Below are 27,882 nucleotides of genomic sequence, written 5' to 3' on the forward strand. Positions count from 1 at the left end.
GGCGCTCACAATCATTCAAGATGGTGGAAGTTTTGCGATGGAAGTGACCGATCGACGCGCCCTCAGTGTCTCGCGGTTCATCGATCAGTGTGGTGTGTGTCGCGTTGTTGCTCCGGTGGATTTTTTGGTGGTTTGTTCCTGCCTAGGACATACGCGTATTTTTTTCGTTTGGTTTTCTTGAGTCGACGCCGTGATTATTCAGAGGGCTCGTGAACGGGCCCACCGGCAAATACAAAGGAAAGATGCAACCGAGGATATACTGGATTTTGATCAGTACGGCCGTCATTCTCGCGGGATGCAACGCCGCTACCGAGGTGAGTACGATTACTTTCATAGCCTTCTTTCTCCCTTCTGTCATTTTTTCGACAATCGTTCGATCGTCTTTTTCGTTATGTCGTGTTATCGCCTAGCAAGTTCTGTTTTAAAATAGTATTTTGTACGAATTCATCGAACGCGCGTTCCAGCGAGTATTCGAACACGCTTTGCCGATTCTCCCGTCTATCCGTCAAGCGTTTCTTCGAAATGCTTCCGCTTATGGAATTTCTTTATAGAAATATCGTGTATGTCATTTATTGATGCTTCGCGTTCTCACACGTATTCTTTGCTTCGTACATGTCGAAATTTTAAACAGCAGCACCACGATGCGATTTGATCGTGATTGTTTACACTTTATTTCCAATTGCACGAATTTGTTTACTCATTTTATCGTAACGTGTGTTTGATGAGATAGGATATTTATTTTGATCTCAAGATGGTTTTTGATCATATTATATTCATCGAATTATTTTTTACTCAATTGTTTGTTTCATTATTAGAAAATTTCTTAATTTTGAAGAAAATATAAAGCAATTGTTAATAAATTTTGATTTAAAAATTCATTCAATTCTCACATTAAAAATTATGCGATTGTTGAAAGAATGAGATATAAAAATTTGATATTAATGTTGATCATTTCTGAATAAATTCTTAAAAGATGTACTTTATGAGGCATTTTTACCTCATAATTATATAATATGGTAAATCACGGGAAATTACACGCCCTTGCTCAGTGCGTGCCGCGAATCTATTATTTCGAAATTCTTACGAGAGTGAAGTGATTCGCTTTGATAGCTGATGTTACGACAGGATAGGAATTCTTATATACGCTGATCGTACACCTGGTCAAACATTATCTAGTGCTTTTTTTCTCGCGCCATGCTGTGTCGCACCATCACTGGACCGTTGTTTATATTCTCTCTCTCGGTCGGTCGAGATATCGGAGCACGAGGCACAAAAACATGAGACGAAAAATATTCTGGTCTGATGTTGACGAGTAATTCGAGACCATCAGATCTGCACGCCAATTTTTTTTTATTCGTTTCTCGCAAAGTCCCTCAGCTATTATTTGCGTGATTATAGAGTCAGTGATGGAGAATGAAAATAAAATTGCCTCCGATGAAGTACACTATTTATCGACGGCTGAAAAAGTGTCGAAAAATTGTACGAGTGGTCTATGTATGTTCGATTAAAATTTATTATCGATCAAGTATCGGACTCTTTTTTTTTTTTTATGAATAGTGATGGCAAACGGTTCGAGGAACGTGGCGTCAATGGAAAAATTAATGATGAAATGTGCGTTGATTTATAAATGAATAGAACGGAAATGCGATTCGTGGAAATTAATTGAATTCATTTTAGTTAATTATTACATATAAACAACTCTCTGTTGGCACTTATTCGTCGTCAAAACAAAAGTTTCAACCTTTTTGCTTTTGTGATTCATTCGAACGAACTACGTACACATGTGCATGTATAATTCGCAGAAATTAATAATGCCCTTTATTTACACATCGTTACGTGTATTATTACTTAAAGACATTACTTGAAGGCAAACAAAACGTCTGAAATCTCATGGGTCTCCCTCGGTATATTCGGTTCATTTGTTTTGTTTGTCCCTCGTTCTCCGGAGGGAAGTTTTCTTTTTATTTTTTTTTTAAAATCGTAATTCATTTAATATAAAGGTAAAGATTTAAATATTATATTATGGATATATATTATTATATATTATTATTATAATTATTAAATTCAGATATTTTATTATAAATATATATAGTTAGATTAGTTTAAATAGATGTGAATTACTTTAAATATAGGTTAGGAAATTTATTTTATTTTAAAAGTTTCAAGAATAAAAAAAATTATATTTATTTTATTTTTATTAATTCAAGGATTGATAATATTCATGTATATTATGTATCTCTGAATATTATTATTAAAGATAAATTTTTCATAAAAATAGCCCTTAATGTATATCGAAATATAGTATATCATTGAACTTAAAGGTCATGAATTTTTTCATTCTTTAATGTTATTTATAAAATTATGCGTTTTTAATGACATTCTTTTTAATATAAAATATATAAAAGTTTCAATTTTCAATATTAATTTTCTGCAATCGAATTTTTTTTTGATACGGAGAAAAAAAAATAAATTACATTGATAATATATTTATAAAATAATTAAAAAATGCAAAAGCAAAAATTAAAATATGAATATTCCAGCTATGAAATTTTAATTATAAATATAGAAGATTAAATAAATGTAAGTTAAATAAAATTGAACTTACTGTTTCTACATTCTATTGATAATATAATAACAATAATATGTTCATGTATCAATATTTCAGTAATTAATATTGAAATATTATTTAAATCTATATATATATATAAAATTATCTTAATTGAAGACTATATAACTATTTTCATATTTTATCATTATTATTATGCTATTTTTATATTAACATTTGAATTATCCAATATGTTAAAATGATAAATTTTATAATTTATAATTATTAAAAAAATACAAATATTTTTAACGAAATTAATATTCCACTTTATTGAGATAAATATAATTACATATAGCTATTATTTTCGTTATTATTTAGATATGTATTAATTTTAGTGTATTAATTTTATTGAAATTAAATAAAAACAAACAAAATTTCGATTGTTTTTTCACCAAATTACGTGAAAAAATAAATAAATTCAAAGTATCTGATACATTTTATTTGATCGAAAAGTTCGTTTTGTGCGAAAGAAACAGAAAATCGAACGGAAGGGAGGTTGGAAACGGATGCGGAAGAACGATGCCCCTGTGCAGTTCCGTTCGTTGGCCATTTCGCAAGGCCGTAACCTGTAGCACTTGTACGCTCAGTGTTCGACAAGATCCACTCGAACTTGGTCCACAACGTAATCCCATCGATGGTTCCGTGTTGGTACATAGACGAATCAGATTTTCACGAGCAACCCGTTATTTCATGGTAAACTTTACACTGATTGGCTCGTTTCTCTTACTATAAGCGATTACAACTTTTGCAATAGCTACGTGTTAACCGATTGTACTCGTATAAATTCTTTAAAGAATCAATGTTCTTTAGAATAAAATAAATTTAATTTATTAATAATTATATTTTACAAGAATTTGTTTTGGAACTTGAATAGGAGATATTGATTTTTTGCACAGAATTTGCAATCTATTATTATATTGGAAAAAATTTGAAAGAATAAAATAAATATGAGAATGATCAAAATGATCAAATATGAGAATGATCAATTATTTTTATTGCTCAAGTTATTTAAATGTAAGATATTTTTGAAAAAAAATATTAAATGTTTGATCAGTACAATAGAATTGTTTGGATGGTAATAATTTGTACACTGATTACATCTGTTTAACTAAGCAGTAATCATATTGATAACAAGATAGGTAAATATAAATATAGAATTTATAATTTTAAAATGCACATATACTTTTAAATTATTAATTTTTATAGTGAAAAATATTTCTTATCAAATAATAATAATCATTATTATATTAAATTTAATTCTATTATAATGTAGTTTTAATGCATATAGTTCTATTATATTTCTTATAATAAAGAATTTTTTCTCACAATTCTTACAAGTTATTATGCTCATCAAACATAATCAATTATATTCTAATCCTCCATCATAATTCAAATTTAATCCCTTATACCTATATATAATGGATATTTACAGTTATAGTGTAGATTATAGTTCAAGTGCAAGAAAGACTATTTATATCAAAGTTCATCCATCATATGACTATATTACTAAATACAATCATATAATCATATTCATGTAATCCAATAATATTTTAATTTCATTTCTACTTTTTAAACATATTGGTAAATTTATAATTTAAACACTTTTCCCAACTTTAATTAAATTTAATAAATCATTACAGATTTTTTTTAAAAAGCCTTATTTCATCGTTAAAACAAAATTTCAATCAAAGAAATTTAAAAAAAGAATTAATACATTTTTTATTATATATTAATATATTTTTATTATTATTTTATTATTTTATTATTTATTACTTCATAGAAATGATTAAAAATATAATTTTTAATCATATATTATTATATATATTTTTAAATATATATAATATATTTTTAAATTTTTTCAATTGTTTATTGCTTTAAAAAAAATTTGGAATGATCAAGATTTGGAAAAATTAAAGTAAATTGAAGAAAATAATAAGATAAAGAGTAAATTCATTTTCAATTCTTAAACTTTTTCAAGCCAATATTGATTGCATTTTCTCATTTTAATCATTGCAATCAATTTTTCAATCCAAAAATATCCATCCACCACAATTCTTTTACCTCTATGAATCACCTTGTAAAATATAGTATAAAACAAACAATGTTCAAAATCAATGAGCAATGCAATATCATTAAGATACATATCTTGTGACTACAAAAAGTTCTCAGTTATTTTCCATTGTATTTGCTAAATATTATTTCGATATAATTGTAAAATATAAACATCATAGAGAACTATCTTTAAAATAGCGTTTCTGTTTATTGGAATCAATTGTCATAAATATTCTTTCAACGATTTTTGTTATTATGATTGTAGATCATTATCAACTAATTCTTATCGTTAAGTTGAACCATTGACCTGCATAAAGTTTTTCAAAAGATTTATAGGGAACTGTTATCTGATTATTTTTATTGCTCAAGACAGAATTAAGAAAAATAGATTTTTGAAATAGATAAAATATTTTTATTTCTCCCAATGATTCAGAATTTTATAAATAAATCTTTTTTGAAATAGTAGTCAATTTTATTGTTTCTTTTTTTCATTTTCAAATAAGTATTTCATTGTAATATAAGAAGATAGTATTTTCTTAATAATGTTTCAAATAAATAATTTTTTATATTATTAGAATTGAATTGAATATTGAAACCATATTAAAGTTATATTACTGTATAAGGTAAAAAGAATATTTAAATCTATTTTCTAAGGAATATTATTTTCATTTATCGCAAAAAATAAATAGTACAATTTAAATATTAAATGAAATAATATTTTCATACTTAAAGAAATATTTCAGTTACTTGATTTATCTATCTTTCAAATTTTCCTTAATTCTGATTTAAGATTTTGCTGAGTAATATTAATGTTATAAGAATTTTGTTTCTCACAAAAAAATATAAAATTTATCATTTTCTCAATTTATCATTCTACTTGAAATACCATACGATTGTTTACTCCCCCAAAATATACGAAATGAATAACAATTAAGTCAAAAAATAAAAAATAATTCCCATCAAAGGCTTGTTTTTCGAACCAACTTAAGCTTGATATTCCACCAAGTCCAAAAAGTTGCCCAATGTAAACGTGGCTTAAAGAATCCGCTAGAGGCTCCCTGGAGGACACAATGACCCGGTTCCATGGTTCCATCCCGATCCGCGAAATTCGTGACTCATTTCTGTCGAGAAACAGCCGAGGGTCAGGCCTGGAGCTTGTTCTTGTGGGGGACTTGGGCTCGTTAAGGGCCTGCGAAAACCACATGGCGATGTTTGCACAACGATAGAACCACCCCTCGATCATTCTTCCCTTGGTGATATTGTAGTGGCAATAGCATCGAGTGAATCAATCCGATGAACATTTGGAATGTTTTTTTTTCCTTAATGTTTCTTCTAGAAAAAGGGTTGTTTCTAGAAAAAAGATTCAATTAACTCTTAAAAGGGTTTCTATGGACGAAATATCATGTAGTATTAATCTATAGCTCCATGTGACTATTAATTATTAGTAATTTATAGTAATTTATTTATTTATTTGTTTATTTATGCATTTCTTTAATTTTTTATTATTTATAAATATAATTTTTGTTCAAAACTAATTGATGGTAGTGTTAATTAAATATCTAGTGTTAATTAAATAACAAAAGAAAAGCAATTCGTTGAACAATTTTAGATGAAAGGAGTATTTATGAAGTTATAATTTAAGATTAAATAAAAAAAACAATATTGGATTTATTTATTTATTTTTTTTTATATAATAATTATTGAGTTAATAAGTTTTTATTTTAATTTTCGATAAATTTTTTAAATTTGAAATCATCTTTTAACATTTTTGAATTATGATGATTTATTTATTTGGAATTATATTATATGAAGGATATGAAAAATCATTATTTAATTATTTTTAAAAATAAAATATTATTTCTGAAATTACAATTATTTTACAATAATTTTTTGGTTTTTTTATTTTTTTAAATCACAAAACAAACCATAATAAATTCCATTTATATATATGCTACGAATTATAAACTTCCTGTAGCGACGAAAACAAATAATGTTCATTAAACAAACAGACATTAACGAATGACGGCGAAAGGCAATAGCAATTTTACTTAAGTTTTAATCATTATTAAAGATCTCACTATTATGTTGGTACACATACATAGATCAAAACCTTGATGTCTCATATTTCTGTCCTATCTCATATTCCTATCATCTCTTCTATATTACTTTATTCATTTATAAGAATAAAAATTAATTGTTTCTTTCCTTTTTTCCTAACGTAATCTCTACGATTTTAAAAAACGACGTCTAGTTATTTCTCCAACCACTCAAAAAATCAACAAGGGTTCTCGACTTCTTCGACTCGAGCGAGGCGAATGACCGACATTTTATATAACGGGTGATGAAATTATTATGAATATTTTGAAATAAAAATTTGAAATTAAGTTAAATTATTATTTACATGATAATTTATGTGATAAACATCAAAAAATTATTGAATATAAAATGGAATGTATATTTAATTCATATATTTATATTCGTAATTGTAACTAGAACTAAGAATATTTAATCTTAAAAAGTATGCTATTATTTATACTAATAAAATAAAAATGCTATTTTCACAGCCACACTATTGCGATTTAAATTTGAAAATGTTTTCGTTTGTTTGAATTTCGTGATTATTCGAATAAATTCACCATTACAACTAAATTGAAATTAAAAACTTTAAACTCGTTGTGATGTATACAGAATATGTATATATGTATATATATCCGCTTTACTGTTATATTACGAATAATTAAAAAAATAAAAAAAAGAAGAAAAAAATACTTCGAAAGAAAAGCTATCATTCAGAATACATAGATATATTTTTAAATCTTTTTCCTCGTATTTTAAATAAGCGATAATTTCGAAGTATTCATAATAATTTGATCACCCACTCTAAATCCACTCTATCCAGAAAATTACAGCGAGCCAAATGAAACAGGTAGAAATGAAACCACAGATGGCCGTCATAAATCGTTTAAAGAACGCTGAGCCAGCGTTTTGCAATTGCGATCCTTTTCCAATCCTTAATTTAAAGAAACTCTTTTTCTTTCTTTTTTTTTTTTTTTTTTTGAATTTATTTTAAAAACTTGATGGGCTCGAGTCGAAATATTGCTGGTAATAATTGCTTCTCGCTAGTGGAAAACACCAAGTCGTGTCCGCCATTTTAAAAATGAAGGGAAGGGACAGCTGCTTATAAATATTCGTATCGTATCGCTGCGTGCTAGTTGCGTAACCGCATCGGTGTGAAAAAGGATAAAAAGAAGAAAAAAAAAAAAAAATAAGAAAAAGAAATCACGAGTCTGCTCTGGTTGCTGCAATCTTAGGATCGTGGTCTTGTTTTCGTTTGCGTATTAAATTCTGCGTTACGATGGAATATAGAGATATTTATTAGATAAATTGTTGAAGTTTCCAGTGGAATGTTCATTGTCGGGATAAATTTTAAAATAATTTTATTTTAATTCTTTTTTTTTTCCTTAATTTAAACTTTTTAAATTCTTATAAATTTAATAAAAGTAACATGTATTATTATATATAACATAAATAATTATAATTGATTAAAATAGTATAAAAAATAATTATAGATATGGATAATTATAAATGGAAAAAAAGGTATTTAAACGTGTTTTGCAAGAGAAAAAAAATTTAAAATTTAAAATTTAGTTAATTTGAATTGTAATAGATAATCTTTTTTCATTGGCATTTTTTGATTTTTTATCTTAAATTTAAAAATTAAATTTAAAGTCATAAAGTTGATCTTTATGATTTTAAATTTTGGTATCCTACAAATATTCATGAATATTCATGATAATGTTTTCAATAATGAAACTATTGATTCAAGTATTTTAATATTGAAAAATATTCAATAAAATTGTTACATATTGATTTTCATAGGGTGGTTTTAAATATCTTGAATATATCTAGAATATTTTAGAAAAATTCATAGGAAGTATTAATGATTTTATTTTAAGATCTTTCAGGATTTGCTATAGCTTAGAATTTCAAAGATTAGATAAAATTTTATTTTTGAATCTTCTCTTTCTTCTTTTCCTTTCAATAATTAAAATTACAATTAGAATGTTAATTAATCGATTCAATTCTAATTCAAATGAATCACTCGAATTATCATTGAATGTTAAATAAGTGATAATTTTTCTTCATCACAATTATAATTATCAAACTATTTGAAGATATAATATTTCCTATCTATTGTTTTCTTTTTATATGTTATTAATTTTCTCTATGCAAATTGCATAACCATTACTTCAATCCTCCTATTTTTCTCGTAATATTTTGGTATTGGGAAAGCACGAGAATGTTGTTCAAACAATTTTCATATTCCCACCCTTTATTTACCTTGCTTTGTTGCATGGAAATTGAGTATCGAAGTTATTCTACCTACCCGATAATTCTTCTCTATGACACTCGTGTATCGAACCGTGCAGTCATTTGGCAATTTATTGGTTTTTCGTTTCCCTCGTTTCATTCTATTTTCTTTCTTTTTTTTTTCTCTCTATCATATAATCGAACACGAATTCTTGATTAAAATTTTTAATTTTTTATCATTTTTTTCGATGTCATCTTGAATTATTATTGTCCAATGAATTCCATTATATCATGATCAATCTTCAATCTTTTATTTAATATATTCCAAAGTTCGAAATATTATATAAATTTAATTAATACTTTCGTTCTTTATATTGATCACTTGTTTAAAGATATCGAATTATATCAAATTACATCAAATTAAATTTTATTTTTATTGTATTTTATTGTAATTTTTATTTATTTATTTATTTATTTATTATCAGAATTATAAGAATAAAAAGTAATAGAAAATAATTCTTGTCAATTTTTTCTTTTTTTAATTGTAATATTTGGTTATTTTTGGTTGGAATTACTTTTATGAAAAATTTCTTTGGATTATAATTAGCCAAATTAAAATATTATTCAATCACTCAAAATTCGATGATAATATTATTAAAATATATATTAAAAAATCTGTATCGTAATAAATATAAAATTCAGCATTAATATCTATATGATCATGAATTTTTAATATTTTTTTCAATATCTTCTTAAGGATTGTGAGTCTCAGATTAGAAAACATTGCAATATATAGATATCTATTACAATATTTTACTGTTGACTATTAATTACAAATTTTAATTTTAATTTATTAAAAATTAAATATTCGTAATATATAAAAAACAATTATTGATAATTAAGACACTATCCTTTGGATAAGGTTAATTGTTTCTTATAATTGAAATTAATAATGTATATTTAAAATTAATTTATTAATATATTTATTAATATTTATTAATATATTTAAAATTAATAATAATTTTTTATAAATACTTTTCTCTTCTCGTTTATTTCAAATACTTAATTTTCAATTTCATTTTGATTAAATCCCTCAAAGCTTTATAATTAATCTCTTAGTGAAGCATCGTTTAATTGCCTCGTTTAATATATTACCATTGGATAAATTGGACACGTTATTAACTTCTAGCTAGAAGTTAATCAAGCTTGAAGAATCTTTAGATTAATCGTAAACTTTCCACTGGGAATAATAATTAACTCTAACATTAAATCGTCTCGTTAATTATTTGCACTTTTATAAATTAAATTCATCGGTCGATTTTAAATATCTATGTAGCAAACATATAATATTCAAATATTTTTCTATTATTTACTTTTATTAGTTCTTTTAATTTTAAAGTATATGATACTTATATTATTTAACTTATGTTTATTATTTTTTATTCTTGCATAGAAAAAATTAATATTCTTAGATTCTTTTTAAATATTTATAAAAGTATTTTTTTCCTAGATTTTGTAATTTTTTTCAAAATTTTTATACTTATTGTAATAATTAAAAAAAAATGACATAAATATTTTTACGTGAATGATAGAATTCCTAAGTTGATAATAGTTAGATACTTGTTATCAATAATCATAAATTCTACGTATTAATATGCGATAAATTACTGTTTACATCGACTGAAAAATTTTTAATTAATTAACACAATATATGTGCTTCTAATTCATAATAAATTTAGATCCTCTTTTAGCTTCATTATCTAATAATTTGTCTCATTTAGGATAATCCACTGTTGTAAAGCTTTTAGTTTGCATAAATCAGCTTGTAAGTCAAAGTCACGTTATTCAGAAATATTATCATCCTAAATATTAAATGTCTTAAAGTAATTTACAAATTGCAAAAATTGTATTTATCGTATTATTTATCGTTAATTTTAACTTTTTCATTTGTTGTAAAATTTAGAAAGCTAAAAATCATCCATATGTTAATCATAATTATTACAAAATTCTTATATAAGAGTAAAAATCATAAAACATATATAAAATCGTGTTTGTTATTTGTTTAAAAATTATAAGCTACATACAGCTATTGATTTAGAACTCTTGGAAATTTTTCTATTTTTTCGTATCAGTTCATTTTACAATCAGTTAAATTGTTTACATTTAATTTTGCTTAAGATTAGGTTAATAACATGATTCTCTACTTAAAATATATATTCTTTAAAAACCTCATGCATATATATACACTGCCCTCTACTTTATTTCAACGCACTATAATTATTAAAAGATAGTTTTAATTTCTTGTAAATAATTAATCGATATCGTAAGATTATTATAATTTTCTACATTTCGATATTTTAAATTATAAATTTATAATTATCCAATGATAATAATTTCAACGTTGCATCGATAAAAAAATTTCCATGATTATCCATGATTATTACTTTTAATTTATATATAAAAAACATCAAATAATTGTCAAAGATTTCCAAAATTTGTCCATTTCATCTTGTTAGAATCTTAATATGATCAAATGCGCTCATTTCAATAAACTAAAATAACAATTTCGTATTAATGGGTGCGAGATGACCACCGTAGTCGTTTGTTTACAATGGTAGTCGATGCTCGAGCGCGGTTTATTTCAGGATATGGCGTAAGGCGACAATGGAACGACGCGATGGAATTTAGAATGGAATACATTAAAAGCACGACGTAGTAATCTCTCCCATTGATGTTTAATGTCATTCAAAATTCTGTATAGCCAGCGTATTTACGCTGAGATTTCGGTACTCTCCTTCCTTGAACGATTTACATTCTAATTTCCGAAGGAGGCGCCTCATGCCTTCGATACGAATGGCTCCCTCTTTTGTCAATTGCTTGTTTAGCCAAGGAAATCGTGATGGGCATCGTTTTGCATACCTCTTGAGTGTTTCTTCGAATGTTATGGAAATTGTAGGGATGAATATATAAATTTATATAGAGAATGTAAAATGTATTTATGAAAGTTAATATATAAATGGAAATATATATATTTTTTTCTTTTTTTTCTTATTTTTTTAAATTAAATGGTGAAAATTAAAGATGATTTTAAAATTGATAATGATCATATTTAATATGTGAATTGTATATCATTGTTTATTTTATTTTATATCTATATTTATTTCTTATTTTTTAAAGTAATTGAAAATTTTGAAGTGATTTTTAAATTAATAATTAATAATTATAAAAAATTTTGTAACAAAATATAAATGGAATATAAATGGAAATATTAGAATTTATATTGAATTTTTTTTCTTTATTTTTTTAAATTAATTAATGAAAATTTTATGTGTTTAAAATTTAAATAAAATTAGTTATATGTATTCATAGTTTTTTCCTAATTTTTTTTTTGGCTATTCAATTGATGTGTGAAAATATTGAACAGATTTGTGTTGGAAAATATTTTAAATAGAATTGTGTTTTGACAATTCAGAATACCCCAATTCAAAATATTTTATAACTGAGAATAGTAGTTAATAATAAACCATTTTTTTTGCACGTTAGTATGTATAGTTGATATTATATCTAATAGAATAATTTTAATAAAATTTTCAATTAAAAATTTTCCAACAATTCTTATTTTTTACAATTTTCATTTTTAACAATATTTACAGATTATAGTTTTCAAATTTTTATGATTATTAATAAAATAAACAAATAATTAACATTATTATTATAAAATCCAGAGAAACCTTCGAAATTTCGATTAATTTAATTCAATAAGTATAAATATACCAATTATCCCATCAATCCGCAAAATTTGTCTCATATTGTCTACTAAATAACGATAGCATGCTATAGTGGATTCGTTTAGTCGAAATGACACCGATTCACCACGACGAATATTAAACGACAGACGTTAATGGCCTTTTACGACGACTCGTTTCAGCAAGCTTAGGTCAGGTTGGGGCAACGTACTCTCGTTGGATAATACATGTAGTCCCTGGCCTATCACAAAATATCATCAAACTATACTCTTTCATCTGCGCATCGCGTTGAAAGGGTTTTTTTTAAAAAAATTATAAATTTAGCAGAAGCTAAATAGAAATCTATAGTTTCATCAGACAAAATAATCAATGTTTAAAATTGCAATAGAAAATTTGTTAATATTAAAAAGATATTTTAATGATACGTATGAAATTTTAATATAAAAATATTAAAAATTTATAAAATGTTTTTAAAAAAAATGAAGTTTTAATATTGGAACAAAATTAAATAGAAAATTTTGAAAGAATTTTGTAAAAGATTGATGGAAATGTAATTCTGTCAAAATAATAAACAATGCGTTTATAAATATCTTTTTATAATTACATATGTCAATACAACTTTATGAATCAAAATCAAAATCAGGTTTATTTATATTTTAATTAAAACATATTTCTGCAAATTTTAATAAACCGTTTTTTGAAGAAATTTTTTGAAGAAATTTTTTGTAGAATATCAATAATACAAAAAAAATATTATAAAAAAAATTTTCTATAAAAGTTATTTCAATTGTTAAGTAATTGTAAGAAAAATCGGTTTGCTTTGAAAGTAAGTACAAAAAAAAAAAATTGTGAAAAGATTTCTATCGATGTTTTCGCTGTTTCATCGAACGTAACCGGTTGATTTAAAATTCTTTCGGCGCGAGCAACCCGACCATATAAGGCGCGTTCTTAAACGGCAAACAACAGTCGACATCCTACGAGTCACGCGGCCGCATCGAACTGCGGAGGCATTAATTATTGATGCATTTCTATCGTACTATTAGCGATAAACGAGGCTTAAAAGCTACTCCAAAGCTATTTAAATTAAAAAGCATTTCAAAAAGGAAAGGATAAAACAAACTAATAAAAAAAATTAAAAATTCAATATTTACTAAATTTTAAGCAAGAAATTATAAATTATGTATTTATAACATTTGTTATTCTTCATTCATTACTTTTTTTATAAATACAATAAGTTTCTATTTATCAATTATAGTATCGAACTTCTTTAATATTAACCAATAAAACTGAGAAACTTATTGTAAGTATTAGTAACTCGACTCTAGGTTATATAATTCTATTATCTAAAAAATTTAAATACATAGTAAATTGATAGAAATAATATTCAAATGAATATCTTTCATTAATATTTTAATAATAATAAAACTGAAAAGGTCATTGCAAATATAAATAATTGAATGAAAAAATTTATGCTATCTGACTTCATACCTAACCTTAATAATGATAAACTTGATGCTTGATCCTATTGATTTTTTTGAAAATTTAAAGATTATTAAAATAATCTTTTATTATTATTAAAATAAATTTAAAGATTAGTAAATTGGTAAAAATAATATACAAATAAAGAAATTATTCTTTTATAAGATAATCATTAATTATTTTACAATACGTATAAAAATGTAATCATGCTTAAAATGAACAATTATTAAAACTTTAATATTCAATTCAAATGTGGCACGAGTTCATATTATATAATTATTAGATTCCTACTTAAGTGATCTGTATGGGGCCAGACCCCTAACTAAATGAATAAAAGCCAGATTAATTTAAATATATCCGTTAAATAGGTTATATAATATTTATAGTGATAGTATAATGTAATACATTGGAATAGTTAATAATAATAAATATATTAGATTAATATTTATAAATCGTAAATAAAATAATAAGTATTTTTAATATGTTTACATATAAAATTGACGAGACAAGTCTATTTATGACAATTTTTGAATTATTATTCAATAAAAAATAGATATCTACAAAAAAAAAAGAAAAATAAAATAATATGTTTAAAAGAGATTCTATATTTTTTAGCGTTACAATAATAAATGCAATAAAATGCAAATTCGAGCTATTTTGTTTTATCAAAACGATATTTTTTATTACTAAAACAATAATAAATCAATAGATTATATATTTTATTGCTTGTTATTAACAAAAAATAACAATTTTTTTGACATTTTGTAAATTAACGACTATTCAAAATTTAAACAAATATTTATCAATTCTACTAATTATAGCACAAAAATATCTACTTTTTTTTATATAATTTAAAAATTAATTTAATTAGTTTTTCATTTTCATGTTAAATCAGAACAATAATTTTATAATTTTTTTTAATTATTACAAATGGATCTGTTATCATATCACATCCAATTTTTTATTCTTCGAAAACAATCAATTAATCAATTACAACGAACAATTAATTAAACCACGATGTAATCTTCTAGCCTTCCAAGTAATTTCTCGCTATTCGCAAAATCCTGGCGTAAACAAACGAAATGCCCAATACACATATATCTAACAGACAACTAAATCAATACGAGATAAGAGACGAACACGTGTAATTAAATTGTACCTACATTCAAGTTTCCAACCAAGGATCGCAAGTGGGTCGATTTATATCGCGTATAATCGGCTCTATATACACATGTATATACCCGCATGGCACGCGACCGAACGAAAAAAAAAAAAAAATGAAACAGAGGGCGTGGCGGAAGAGGTAGAAGCGATAATACCAATGAAATAGGTTGGTATATAGCGGTAATTTTCAGACGAAATTGAAGTATATTCCGTGAGTCGATGTGTCATTAAACATCCTGCAACCAATTCTCTCGACACGAAATCGTTTCTTTCTTTCTTTCTTTCTTTCTTTTCTCTCTTTCTCTCTCCTCTCCCCCTCCTTTTCTTTTTTTCAGAACAGTGAAATTTCGAGGAAGTCGTTCAACGCGAATCGGTCCTAATAAGTAACCATCGCGACGCCCCTCTCTCGTTAGCTGGTGAATTTTCCACGTTGAATACATGCCTTCGTGCTTGATATGCTATGAATCGCTCATGTTTCAATTTTTTTTTTTTTTTTCTTTTTTTCTCGCTTTTCTTCTCTTCGACGGTTCAATTGTACTGTATTATAGCCAGATTGCTATAATACGGACAGAAATTTTTTTTAATGCACAGGTATTGTTTTTGTGGATAATGAGAAAACATTAATTAAAGGAGTAATTATTCGAAAAATTTTTTTTTTCGTAGACGTATTATATTGTTAAGGAAATAAATATTTTGAAAAAAAAATAATTAAAAGTGAAACGAGAAAAAGATTTTTTCCCTAATTTTTAAAAAATTCTTATTTTTATTTCTTTTTTTTAATTATTATATTATAGTATTTTTCAAAGAATTAGAGTTATTATTAGCAAAGATAATTAAAGGTGGATCTAAAAATTTTCTTTAATTAATAATTTGATGAAAATTAAATATTTTTGAATATGAAAGGAATTTTTTCTAATTTTTAAACAATTTTTCTTTCTATTGTTTTCTTCTTTTTTTCCCTCTAATAATAATATAACATTTAATATTGATATCTTTTTCAAAGAATTAGTATTATTTTTTGATATTATATCTAATAATTATAATAGAAATAAAGCAGAAATAAAAAATGAAAATAAATTTTGTATAATATAATATCACAAAACAGACAGTTGTAAATAATAAATTAATACAAAAGTTATTAAATTACTAAAAACAAATAATTTTTAATAACATTTTTCTTTTTTAAATGATGAAAAAGAAAAAAAATAAAAAAATTATTTCTCACTTTTCTTTCTTTTATAATGAATATTAAATTATTTTTTAGAGAATTAATATTGCTTTTAATTAATTAATTAATGGAAATAATTAAAGACAAAATTACAAACAAATTCTTTTTTTTTAGACATAACATACATAATTCTATAAAAGTAATTAGCTTTATAGTTACGGTTGGTTATGAAATTTCTCGATTACAAAATGAAACGAAATTGAAACCGGTAGGTATATTAAAATCTCCGAATGAAATAATGAATTAATTTTTAATAAAATATCTCTGAAATTATCATGAAAATCATCATAAAATTTCGTAAAATCAATAATTCTCCAACACTATACAATAAAATATGAATATAACGTAAAATAAAATAAAGTTTTCTTTCGATAAATAAATTATGAATTATACAAGAAATAAATTTTCTTGTAAGAGTTAAATACAGGAAATTTCTGTAACAAAAGAAAATATCCAAGTGGCAATTATATCAAATAACAATTTTACAATTAAATGTTTTTATCGATAAAGTAATGCCGACTGTAATCTGTTGAAATTGTCGAGGCAATAATTTTCTTGGTCAAGCGTTCTCCTGTGATTATAAAACGCGATGGGAATCGTTATTTTGAAACGTATGCTGGCTCGATTACTTGTCTCTACGGTTACTTCGTTAATGCATTTATTTGTTAACCACCAGTTAATTACCGGCCGTGTAAATAGATAGTTAATCGCGTGGATAATTTGTGCTACCTAGTTCAACCGTGAATTTGGCACACGTTGCAGAAGGTTGTCGTAGATACATAATGGCTACAGGTTGCTTCAAAATTGATGCGAGAGACATATTTTTTGCTTTTTAAATTCGGATATTGGATTTTTTATTTTCATACTTTTTTCAAATTTTCATTTATCGCTATTTTCTAAATGTTCAATCTCCAATTTTTTCCAATCTTCATCTCCAATATTTTTCATTCTCACTCTCTCACTTTTTATATATAGGTGGTACATTTTCATACTTCAATTTTTTTAAAAATACTCGTATTTCTCATATTTCTAAACTTTTTTCTATTCTTTTATCTTTTTAAACTTTCATTCCCTAATTTTTTACTTACTAAATGAATTTTTGTAAATTGTATGTAACTTAAAATTCTTCGAAAGTATTTTTCATCACATACACGATGCAAAGTTCAAAGTTTAATATGATAAGATTTAAAAGATAATCAAAATAACATAAAATTAAAATACAAGTTTAAACAAAATAATTATGAATATCTACGAAGACTAATAAAACTAAAAAATACTCTGATAAAAGTCATATAATATAAATAAATGCGTTTTTATTGTTAGAAAGAAAAAAAGAAAAAGAAATGGAAGTTCAAAAAGATCAAATCCAAAGTTCAAATCCAATAATTTATTTGCTTCCCAATACTTCACCTCTTTTTATCCCTTTCAAGAATTGTCGATGTCGGTTTTCAGGTCGACTGTGTGTCAACCATTATCAGGTAGAAGTAGAAAAGAATAAAAAAAAAAGAGAGAGAGGAAGAGAGAAAGAGGAAAAAAGAACGAAAAATAACGGAATAGCAGTTTTTAACTCTAAGCAAGCTTAACTACTGTTCGTGACAGATAATTATTCGCTACCAGTATTTTCGCGGATCTAAATCGTTCATCAAGCGTCGTTCCAATTTCTCTCGTCACAAGAGTCACGGGGGACAAGCAATTTACTTTATACTTTGTCATTTGACAAATAAAAGAATCTTTGAAAGGAGAGGAAAGAGAATGGAAAAAAAAAAAGAAGGAATAAAAATTAAGAATTGTACTCAGATTAATCTTGATAATATTCTTTTATTTGTTTTTCAATTTATTTAATTATTTTTTGCTATTTTGTTTTTCTGCTATTTTAATAAATTTCGTCGGTTTTATGCGAATAAATGAAATGTTATGAGGAAATTGAGTTTAATTTAAAAAATTTTTTAATGTATGTATGTATGTAAATTTTAATTTTTTTATTTTAATAAAAATTATTGACTGTATAATTTAATTTGGAAAATTTTTTAATATTAAAAGTTTTGGTCTCTTGGATAAATAAAATGGAAACTCTTTTTTTTATTATATATAAGGATAATTTTAAATTTTATATTTACGTTTTATTGAAAACAAGTATATAGATATATTATTAGAAGAATCTTTAGTATTAAATTTTCTAAATCGAATTCCGTATTTTTTTAATACTATCTTTTAGATTGTTACTTTAAATATGGAAAGAATTAATTAATAATTAATTCTATTAAGATTTTTGGATCATTTTTATTGATTTTTAATCTTTTCAATCGTTACTCTTCTCTTTTTAATACTACCATTTAAAATAAATACAAAAAATTTGTAATAATTAGAATATTTATATAAATTCAAATTTTTCTAAATATGATTAAATAAATTAAAGAGATTTATTTCATTCTTCAAATAATATAATATATAAGTATAATGCATCCCACAAATTTTCATAGTAATTATTCAAATTTTGCATAAATTCTTAAAAACATCCGCAATCTAATAATAATATTCAATAAATTAATATGAAATAAACAGAAATCGTAACTTTTGTAAAAATTAAGCAAAATATTTTATCAGAAAATCGATAAATATTTGCAGATCTCTAAAAAAAAAAAAAAAAAAAATTGAGATAAAAAGAGAAAATTTTTGTAAAGATACATTATGTATCTACTTATTGGTATCTTATCGACACGTTTGTTGATAGTAATATCGAACTTATCAGTGTTTATAATAAAAACATAACACAAGGTAACGTATATGCAGAATAAAAATAAAAGAAATAGAAATATAAAAGTAAAATTTTTTTATATAATAATTTCTTCTGACAAAAAAAATTATTTTTTCATTCTTAAAAATAATCGTACAATTTTGATTTATTTGTTCTATCCTAGTAAATACAAATTTTTCATGTTGCTTTGTTTTGATTGATATGATCATTTTTAAACAGATGTGCATTTATATATAGATGTATATTTTCGAATTTCGAATTTGAAATTTGAGAAAATTTATCTAGTTTTCGAGATTCAATAAAGAAATGGAATACTTTACTTTTTAAAATTTTTTGAAAATGGATAAAAACAACAACATTGAAAAGTAATATTCTATCTCTCTACAAAAAGTAATCAAATAGTGATAATTGAAAAATTCCTATATCCAGTTTTTAAGTATTTTCATTATTATTAAACTACATTTTTGAAGTGTATGAATAATAAAAATAAATTAAAAATTTTCTAAAAATAATAACAATGCTTACAATTTTAATAAATTTTTAATGTAAATAAAAAGTATCTATATTAATATAAGAGTCCTATTAGTAGAATAGTTTACATTAATAAAATATAGAAGATACTAAAATTTGGTTTATTTCTTTAAAATTCTATACTTATATTAACATTAGATCACGGATTTTCATGCAAAATCAAATTTTTGTAATTAAAGAAAGCTTAAATAAAGATTTATTTATACTCCTCAATCTTGGTGCATATTTTAAATATTTTATGTCTTTCTGCACGTGATATGCATTATGTAAGTTTTTGTATATTCAAATTTTACGTAAATACATAAATATCCGTAGTCCACTTGTCACGAATAAAAACATATTATTGAATTCGTTTCGTCATTATTTATCAATATAAGTTTCGAAATTACGTAAATTTTGGAAACTTTTGTTTCATTTAAATTTTTCGTTATCTCAAATTTAACTCGAAATTCGAATAACTTGAAAATAGAATCGTCTTTTGAAACGTTTTTAAATTCCGTTCGAAATTCGAAGATCCATTGCATTTATTTCGCCGCCATTGCGATTTCGTGAACGTTTCAAAGAGGGCGTGAATGTCGTCTGGAAATTGGCTCGTTATTTTCGAGTTTTCGCATCGAATCCCCAAGGCTTGGAAAAACTTTCATCCATCTTGTTGCGCTTGTCCCACGAGCGACAACTTTTCTCGTCGTACTTTCCTCTCCTGTCATTTTCCTCATCATCAACCCAACCTGCCCAACCTGCAAAGCTACGCAAAAATGGATTCTTGTTGATTTTTTGTTTATTTGTTTGTTTTTTTTTTTTGAAATTTCTTAATGACAGATTTCATATAATATCTAAAATTTTATTTCTATTCTATTAATGTGATAACGATAATAGAAGAATGAAATTATCGTGAAATTTCAGAGGAATTAATGTTGGAATTGCGATTGATTTTTGGAAAAAATTGTATGAATTTGCGATATATAAAGTATATTTTTTGTAGAATTGTAATGTAATTGCTATAGATTCTTAAAGAAATTGTATCCAATACTTGCAATTACAGCAGTTAAGTTCAAGGTAATTGCAATGAATTGCGTGGAATTAAAATGGAATTGTCGTGGTAATTTTAACAAAAACTATTGTAAATAAATTGACTCGTGATTTAATTTTGAAGAAAATTAACTAACGCGGTGGAATTGCTGTGGAATTGCTGTTAATGTAATATAATTATAAAAAAAATCATGGTGGATTTAATTTTTAAAGGAATTGTAAATTTCAAAGAAATTTTGATGCTAAAAAAATTCTTATAATCGTGTAGCATAACTTGTATGAAATTTTCATCATAATTTTAATGAAATTGCAATGGAAGTATCATCATAAACGTATATCTATTTTATCATCAGTGATAAAACTGTGATAATAAGGTAAAAAAAAGTGGTAAAGAAATTTCTACGGAAAAGAACAGAATGGTAACAGAACAAACGTCTAAAACTTCGAACTCCAAAAACTTTACAAGTTTTAAAATACCCCGAAAAACTTGTTAAGAAAAGAAAATCCCTAAAGCATATTTAAAACGTTGTAAAAAAAAGTCTCAGAAAAAAAACTCTTAAAAACTTAAAACGTAAAAAAATATTATAAGTTAAACACGAAATTGAAAGTTTTCAACTCTGTCGATATAACAGAGAATATACATACCTGTAATCTATAATAATCTCATATAAGCATTCTCGAGAGCAACTCGATACATTGATATTCGTTAATAATACTTACTCGAGATAATTTCACCTTCAATTGAACCAATCTTTATTCTAAAACTTTCTTGAAACGAATCAAATCGAATAAAACAAGAAACCTCACGATTATTCAACGTCAAAATTTGATCCAAAATTTAATAAGAAATCGAGGGAGAAGAAGAACACGCGATTGTCATCGCGATTTCCAAGGATGAAATTTAATCCTTTACAAAGTTACGAATATTACATCAGCATTAAAGTGAAATTAACTGAAATTACGATGTTCAATTATTAATAATACAATTTTCAAGTTTCAAATTTCATTTCATTTTCATAAATAATAAATAATAAATTCTTTTTTATTCTCAATATCTCAAAATGATTCTTTGTTTCATTGATTATTCAAAATATAAAAATATTTTTGACAAAATTAATATTCAAACTTATATACCTACTTATTTCCATGACATCATTTTAATCACAATAAACATTTGTACATAAAATAAATATTTAAATACCAATATTTAAATATATTAAATGTTTAATTATAATAAATTTGATCGTTTCGCCATTAGAAAATGTGCTCCATTTACCAAGAATCGAAAGTGTATTTCCCCAGTCCGCAAAGGGTTTAAAATCCATCCCCACCCCAACTGGTTCTCCCTTCAACTGGTTCGAACAATCGGCAGGCATAATTAGAATGCAACTGGCGGTCGCATTGAATCAATAGTCGGTGAGGATTTATCTGATTTCATTGTCGATTTAAATCAGGACTATCGGGAAGTGAAACAATCCGCGACCACTCTCGGCTACAAATAATTCCAGACCGGGAAAGGAAATAAAAAAAGAAGGGGGGGAGGAAAAAAAAAGCGAGAGAACCTCGCTTAATGCATATTTATGCGCCATAAAATGGCGGGATATCGCGCTTTGCATATCGTGTCCCCGCATCAGATCCTGCATTTTGGTCAAATCGTGGCTCCTCGATATCCTTCGAGGAATCCTCGATATCGGATCAATCGATGCGTTCTTCCCTCTATCGGGAAATTTTTTTCAGTCAGTTCGACGGTTTTTTTCACAGTTCGTTGTTCGTAGAACGTGTTTGGTGTTTTTTGGCGTCGAGTTTTTTTCGAGTCTTAAGTTGGTATCTTGCGAGTTTTAACCTGTGTACGTTGTATAACGAGAACTAGGAAAGTTGTCATTTTTTATTTCTCTAATTATTAGACTGTTTTAAATTAAATTTGATATATGAAATTGAATTTTACAAAATGTATTTTGCAACAAGACGAAAATTTTTGATATGTAATATTCAGTACAAATAAATTCCATGTTGTGTATTAAGAGAAATATTATAAGTTTTTTGTTTATATTATTTAAGCGTTAATGTAATATAAGTTTTATGAAACTTCTTCATAAAAGGAGAGATATGTGCGGTATAAGTCACGTACACGTTCTTTTGAATTTTAAATTAAAAATATATGTTAATAATTTGATATTTAAGATAAGAATAATCTTTTTTTTATGTTAATATTTTTATAATATTCTTCAGTTTTATTATTATACTGATTTTAAATTTTGATTAATACGTCGAAATAATTTATTGTTAATTTAAAATAACACAAAATTATTGCACATTTTGAGTGTTTTATTTGCTATGATTAAAAATGTATTTTTATGTAATTATAAGAAAGATACAGTTGCAGTTTATTTGATTATTACGAAAGAAATAAAAGATATCAAGTTCAAATATTTGTATTTCAACATTGAACTTTCACTGAAAATATTTCAGTGTTTTGTATATTCAAAGTTAAAAAAACAATATGCAAAATATCACAATCTGAAAAATCAAATTAAATAACGAAAAATATTGAGAATGTAATATTTAATTTAATGATAAATTACAGGGAAGATTAGATAAAGTCAAGCTGGCAAATGACAAAAATATTAATATCAGCATTATCATAATAACAATTGTGAAGGGAAGTTGTGTTATTACTCAAGAAAGATTAAGAAACACTGTATTATACTAATACAATTTACAATTAATATCATGAAAATTATTATTGTTTCGTATTAGAAGTGATCAAAGGATTAATAATTTAGGTCAATTATCATATTTCATGTAAGATATTATACATATATATACATACATATACATTCTTATCATCGATTCTTATAATTAGACTGCGGATTTTTGTGCAATTAAAATAAATTCAAGATATTCAATGTGTACAAAACATATCGTGTTATTGAAAATATATGTCAAATAAGATTAAATTTAGATAATGTTAATCAGTTTTATTTTTATTTGAAATTAAAACATGGCATTAATGTTTTTTAAATTTAGGTCGAAAAAAATCTATTAAATATTGTACAGATAAAATATATTGTCCTTCTATATATCGAGAGTTTTATTTATAATATAAAATTAAATTATAATATTATAATATTCAATATTTATATATATATAAAATAAATGTCGAAAATGAAATATATATATACATTTATTTATGCCATTCGTATAAAAAGCGTAAAGAAAACTTGTCTAAGATTGCTAATTTTTTCTCATCGAATATTAATACTTTCTTTTAATAACATATTATATCACGTTAGATTAAAAAGAAGAAAAAAAAAAAATTAATATCCGATAAAAGTAGAGTAGATATTGAACAACTCTTCCCTATATGACGCGAAAAATTATGCATTTGCACAAAAATTCTACTTACAATCGAATTATATCGTTTCTTTCGATCAACGTTTCCTTTATGACTCCCTGACTCCATTTTCAACAATGGCCGAATCCTAGCGAAAGAAAAAAGAAATTTTTTTCGCGAATTCTTTTTTTTTTTTTTTTTTATATTTTAAATCGAGGATCGAGGATATAAGTTCTCGATTAAATTAGACGAGCAGAGACGCGAGATTCGATTGGTTCAATTTAATCTACGAATACCCGAATCAGGAGCGACGGATTTAACAGGATTATACTTTTCCCTCCCCCCGCTTTCGATAACTAATCCATAGGCCACGGCGATGAATTCGAACGACGCGATAAATTCCTCCTCAATCCTCGCGATGAGTTACCTTTGCAATGCGAGGGGAGAAACTTCCGACCGGAAGACGAAACTATCGCAGACTAACTTCCGTTCGATTCAATTATTTCTATAGGATTTCAGGATTATCTTTTTTCTCTCTCTCTCTCTCTCTCTCTTTTTTAATTGAGAGAGTTTCTCGAATGTAATTTTTCTGGGATATGTTAGTAGAAGGGGGATATTTGTGCAAGTGGATAAATATAATAGTTTATAATTTTAGGAAATGAATGTAGAAGTGGGAAAAATTATAATTTTTTATGTGTAATTTATGTGTAATTTATTATATATCTAGGGTCTTTAATAATCTAGGGTTTATTTGTTTTCTTCGGAAGGTAACGTAGATTTCACTAAATGAAAAATAGAAAATTAATAAAAATGGCGATTTATCAAGTTTCTCTCATAAAAGAAAGTAATATTATGTTATATTGAATATTATATTATATTATATTAATATGTAAATGTATATTTATGTATTTTTATTTTATTTACAATTTATTGCATCTTTCATATCTTTCCAAGTTTTGCAAACAAGATATTTTTCAAACTAATTTTTTAATGTAAAAACTTAAGATTTTTTTCTTTAAAAAGTAATGAGCTATTTTACCTATTTAAAAAATTAAAAATTGAATTTCATACGATTAAATATTGAACACATTTGTTTCTTAAAAATATTATTTCTTTAACAAACGCTTAATTATATTTAAATAAAATAATCTTTTGTATATAATTTTATACGCATATAATATTTTTTTATATAATCCTTTTCAAATTATTATTTAAAAATTACAAATTATTCAATTATCAAATCTCTAATTTAAATATTTGATCTATTCGATAAATATACATATATATATACATATAAATTATATATATAATTTATATATTAAAAATAATTTTATATATTAAAAATTCATAAGAAAAAATTATCTCACGATCGAACAAAGAAATATTTATTTCTGAAAAAAGATAAAAGATTTACTTTGCAATAACTCAACTACGCCATCTACGTGTTCCGTTCCACGCTATTGACAGAACGTTTTAATTCCTTCTTTTTTATTTTCACGTATCCTTTTTTTCATTCACCCTCGTCGAAGCTAAGAATTCGAAGAATTTCCTTGGTGGAAATTCCTCGTAGACGATACACACGCACACCCGCAGGCCCTCTCTCGTTAACTCGTGATATGGATGCCAGAGGCGTCGACGAATCGATACGCATATCAGGGCAATCTTCTCTTTCTCCTTCGATTTTTCATCTTTATTTCGTACGCGTGCCGCGCCGACAGGGAATACTTTCAACTTCCACACGTATTATGGGGAGAAATTTTTCGTGAAATGGCAACGCCTTTCCTCCGTCCCTTATTTCGAATAATTCCTTTAAGATTCTTTCGTGACTTGATAATTATTATTATAATATTTGGTATTATATATTTTGTATTATTGAATGAAAATGTATAAAATAAAACATTACATAAAGAAAATAATTTTTCCAATTTCTCCAATTAAAATTACATTTTTACATGAAAAGAAACATTATTTTTATATTAAATTATATTAATTATATTATATATTATAATTATATATTACATTATATTAAAAAACGAATTGATATTCTGAATTTTTATTCATAATTAATCAGAATACCAAAAATTAATTTTCCCATTTCCTTCTCAACAACTAGTTTGATTATGCGAAATTAAATTGCAAACAAATCTTATCACTCCCCTCCTCCCCGTAGTTGGAGTTATTACTTTATCAGCGTTAAACGAGCTCGATAGCGAGCCTGGTCGAAGACAAAGTCGAAGTCGTTCGCCGGGTTAATTAATTCCGGTTTCTCGTCGCGTATCGCGAGCACCGCGAGCATTTGCATAATGGGAAATTAGAGGAGGCGCGGCGCTCGGAGGAGCCGTGTCTCGCGTATTACTTCAAACTGTCTTAAATTATCCTGTAACCTAGAACCATACGCCGCAGTTTCAGACTCCTAGAGATTGTCTTTGGAGAGAAGGAAGATTGATTCTTGATTTAAGAATTGGGGTTAGTTTAAAAGTTAGGCTAGGTTTGGGATCAGGTGATATGGGATGATATGATGAAGTTTGATCAACGTGTAAAATCAATTCAAATGTAACTTGATTGTTATTCCTTTATTAAAATAATGATTGTGATGTGAGGGAAATTAAGGTTAGATTTTCTAATTTTCTTGTATAATATTTTTACTTTATTAGAATTCTAATATTAGATTCGTTCAAACGATCATCAATCTATACTATCAATATAAAATTAAGAAAAGGAAAAATAAGAAAAATCTTAAAGTATATATCTCATTGTTAGAATGGAAAACGTCTTCTACCCGTCATGTTACCCATCTAATTCCCCCGTTATATGCAAATATTGCGTTACTGTCTCGTCGCAGGTTGAAATTAAGGATTAAACGATAATCCTTGTGACCAACAATGTTTGCGTGATATCCCAGGATCAACCAGTCCTGAGATTTATCCCTACAGAATTCGTCCAATCCGTGTATGACAGCTTCTGCTTATTTATTCGACTGTTTGTTTCCGGGCTTGGTGTACCGTCGTCAGTTGGACGAGGGATGAAAGGTGGTCTGAAGGGGTGAGAATTGAAAGACACGAGAAGAATGGAGAGAAATGGAAATTTTTGAGAGAATATTCTATATTCTATATCGTGAAACTGGTTCCTCTTTTATTGTCATTGTCGTGGAAGCAATTTTGTATGGATTTCTGAATCCGGTCGAATTTTATATTTGGCTTTTTTCACATAATAACGTGATTGATCTATTGTAAACTTTGTAATATTTGAAATTCTTTGTTAGAGAAAATTTGGATGTAGTCAATTTTTAAGAATCTTTTGTTTCTCAATATTTTTGATTGAATTTTTTTTTAATTTTTTTTTTTAAATTTATTGTTTCTTTCTTTCGTTATAAATTTCGTGTTCGAGATATTCTTTCAGTAGAATTTTTAATGGGAATATAGTTAATACTCTTTTTTAAATTTTTTTAAAATATTTAGATTAGAAATTTTTTCAATTAATTTTTTTGGAAAAATTCACAATTCCTTATAATGAGACAAACGTATAATGTAACATATATTTCATGATTTTTCTTTTATCTTTGAATAAATAATTTAATTTCGATCGGTGGAAAATTATTTTTTATTATTTTTAAATAAAAATTTAAGATTCGTCATTTTTAAAAATATT

General features: G+C 25.3%; 1 protein-coding gene across 1 annotated transcript in view; it reads left to right on the plus strand.

The window, feature by feature from the left end:
* The first annotated feature begins 88 nt into the window (after positions 1–88).
* LOC122713783 (syndecan) overlaps positions 89–27,882 on the plus strand; it is a 181,636-nt gene continuing 153,842 nt past the window's right edge. Inside the window, exon 1 of the mRNA XM_043934549.1 lies at positions 89–314. Within this exon, the coding sequence (XP_043790484.1) occupies positions 243–314 (72 nt within the window). The 5' untranslated portion in view covers positions 89–242. The remainder of the gene's footprint in view (positions 315–27,882) is intronic.

The sequence above is a fragment of the Apis laboriosa genome, unplaced genomic scaffold (genome assembly GCF_014066325.1).
Source record: "Apis laboriosa isolate Shangri-la unplaced genomic scaffold, ASM1406632v1 scaffold26_cov146, whole genome shotgun sequence".
In the NCBI taxonomy this organism is placed as follows: domain Eukaryota; kingdom Metazoa; phylum Arthropoda; class Insecta; order Hymenoptera; family Apidae; genus Apis; species Apis laboriosa.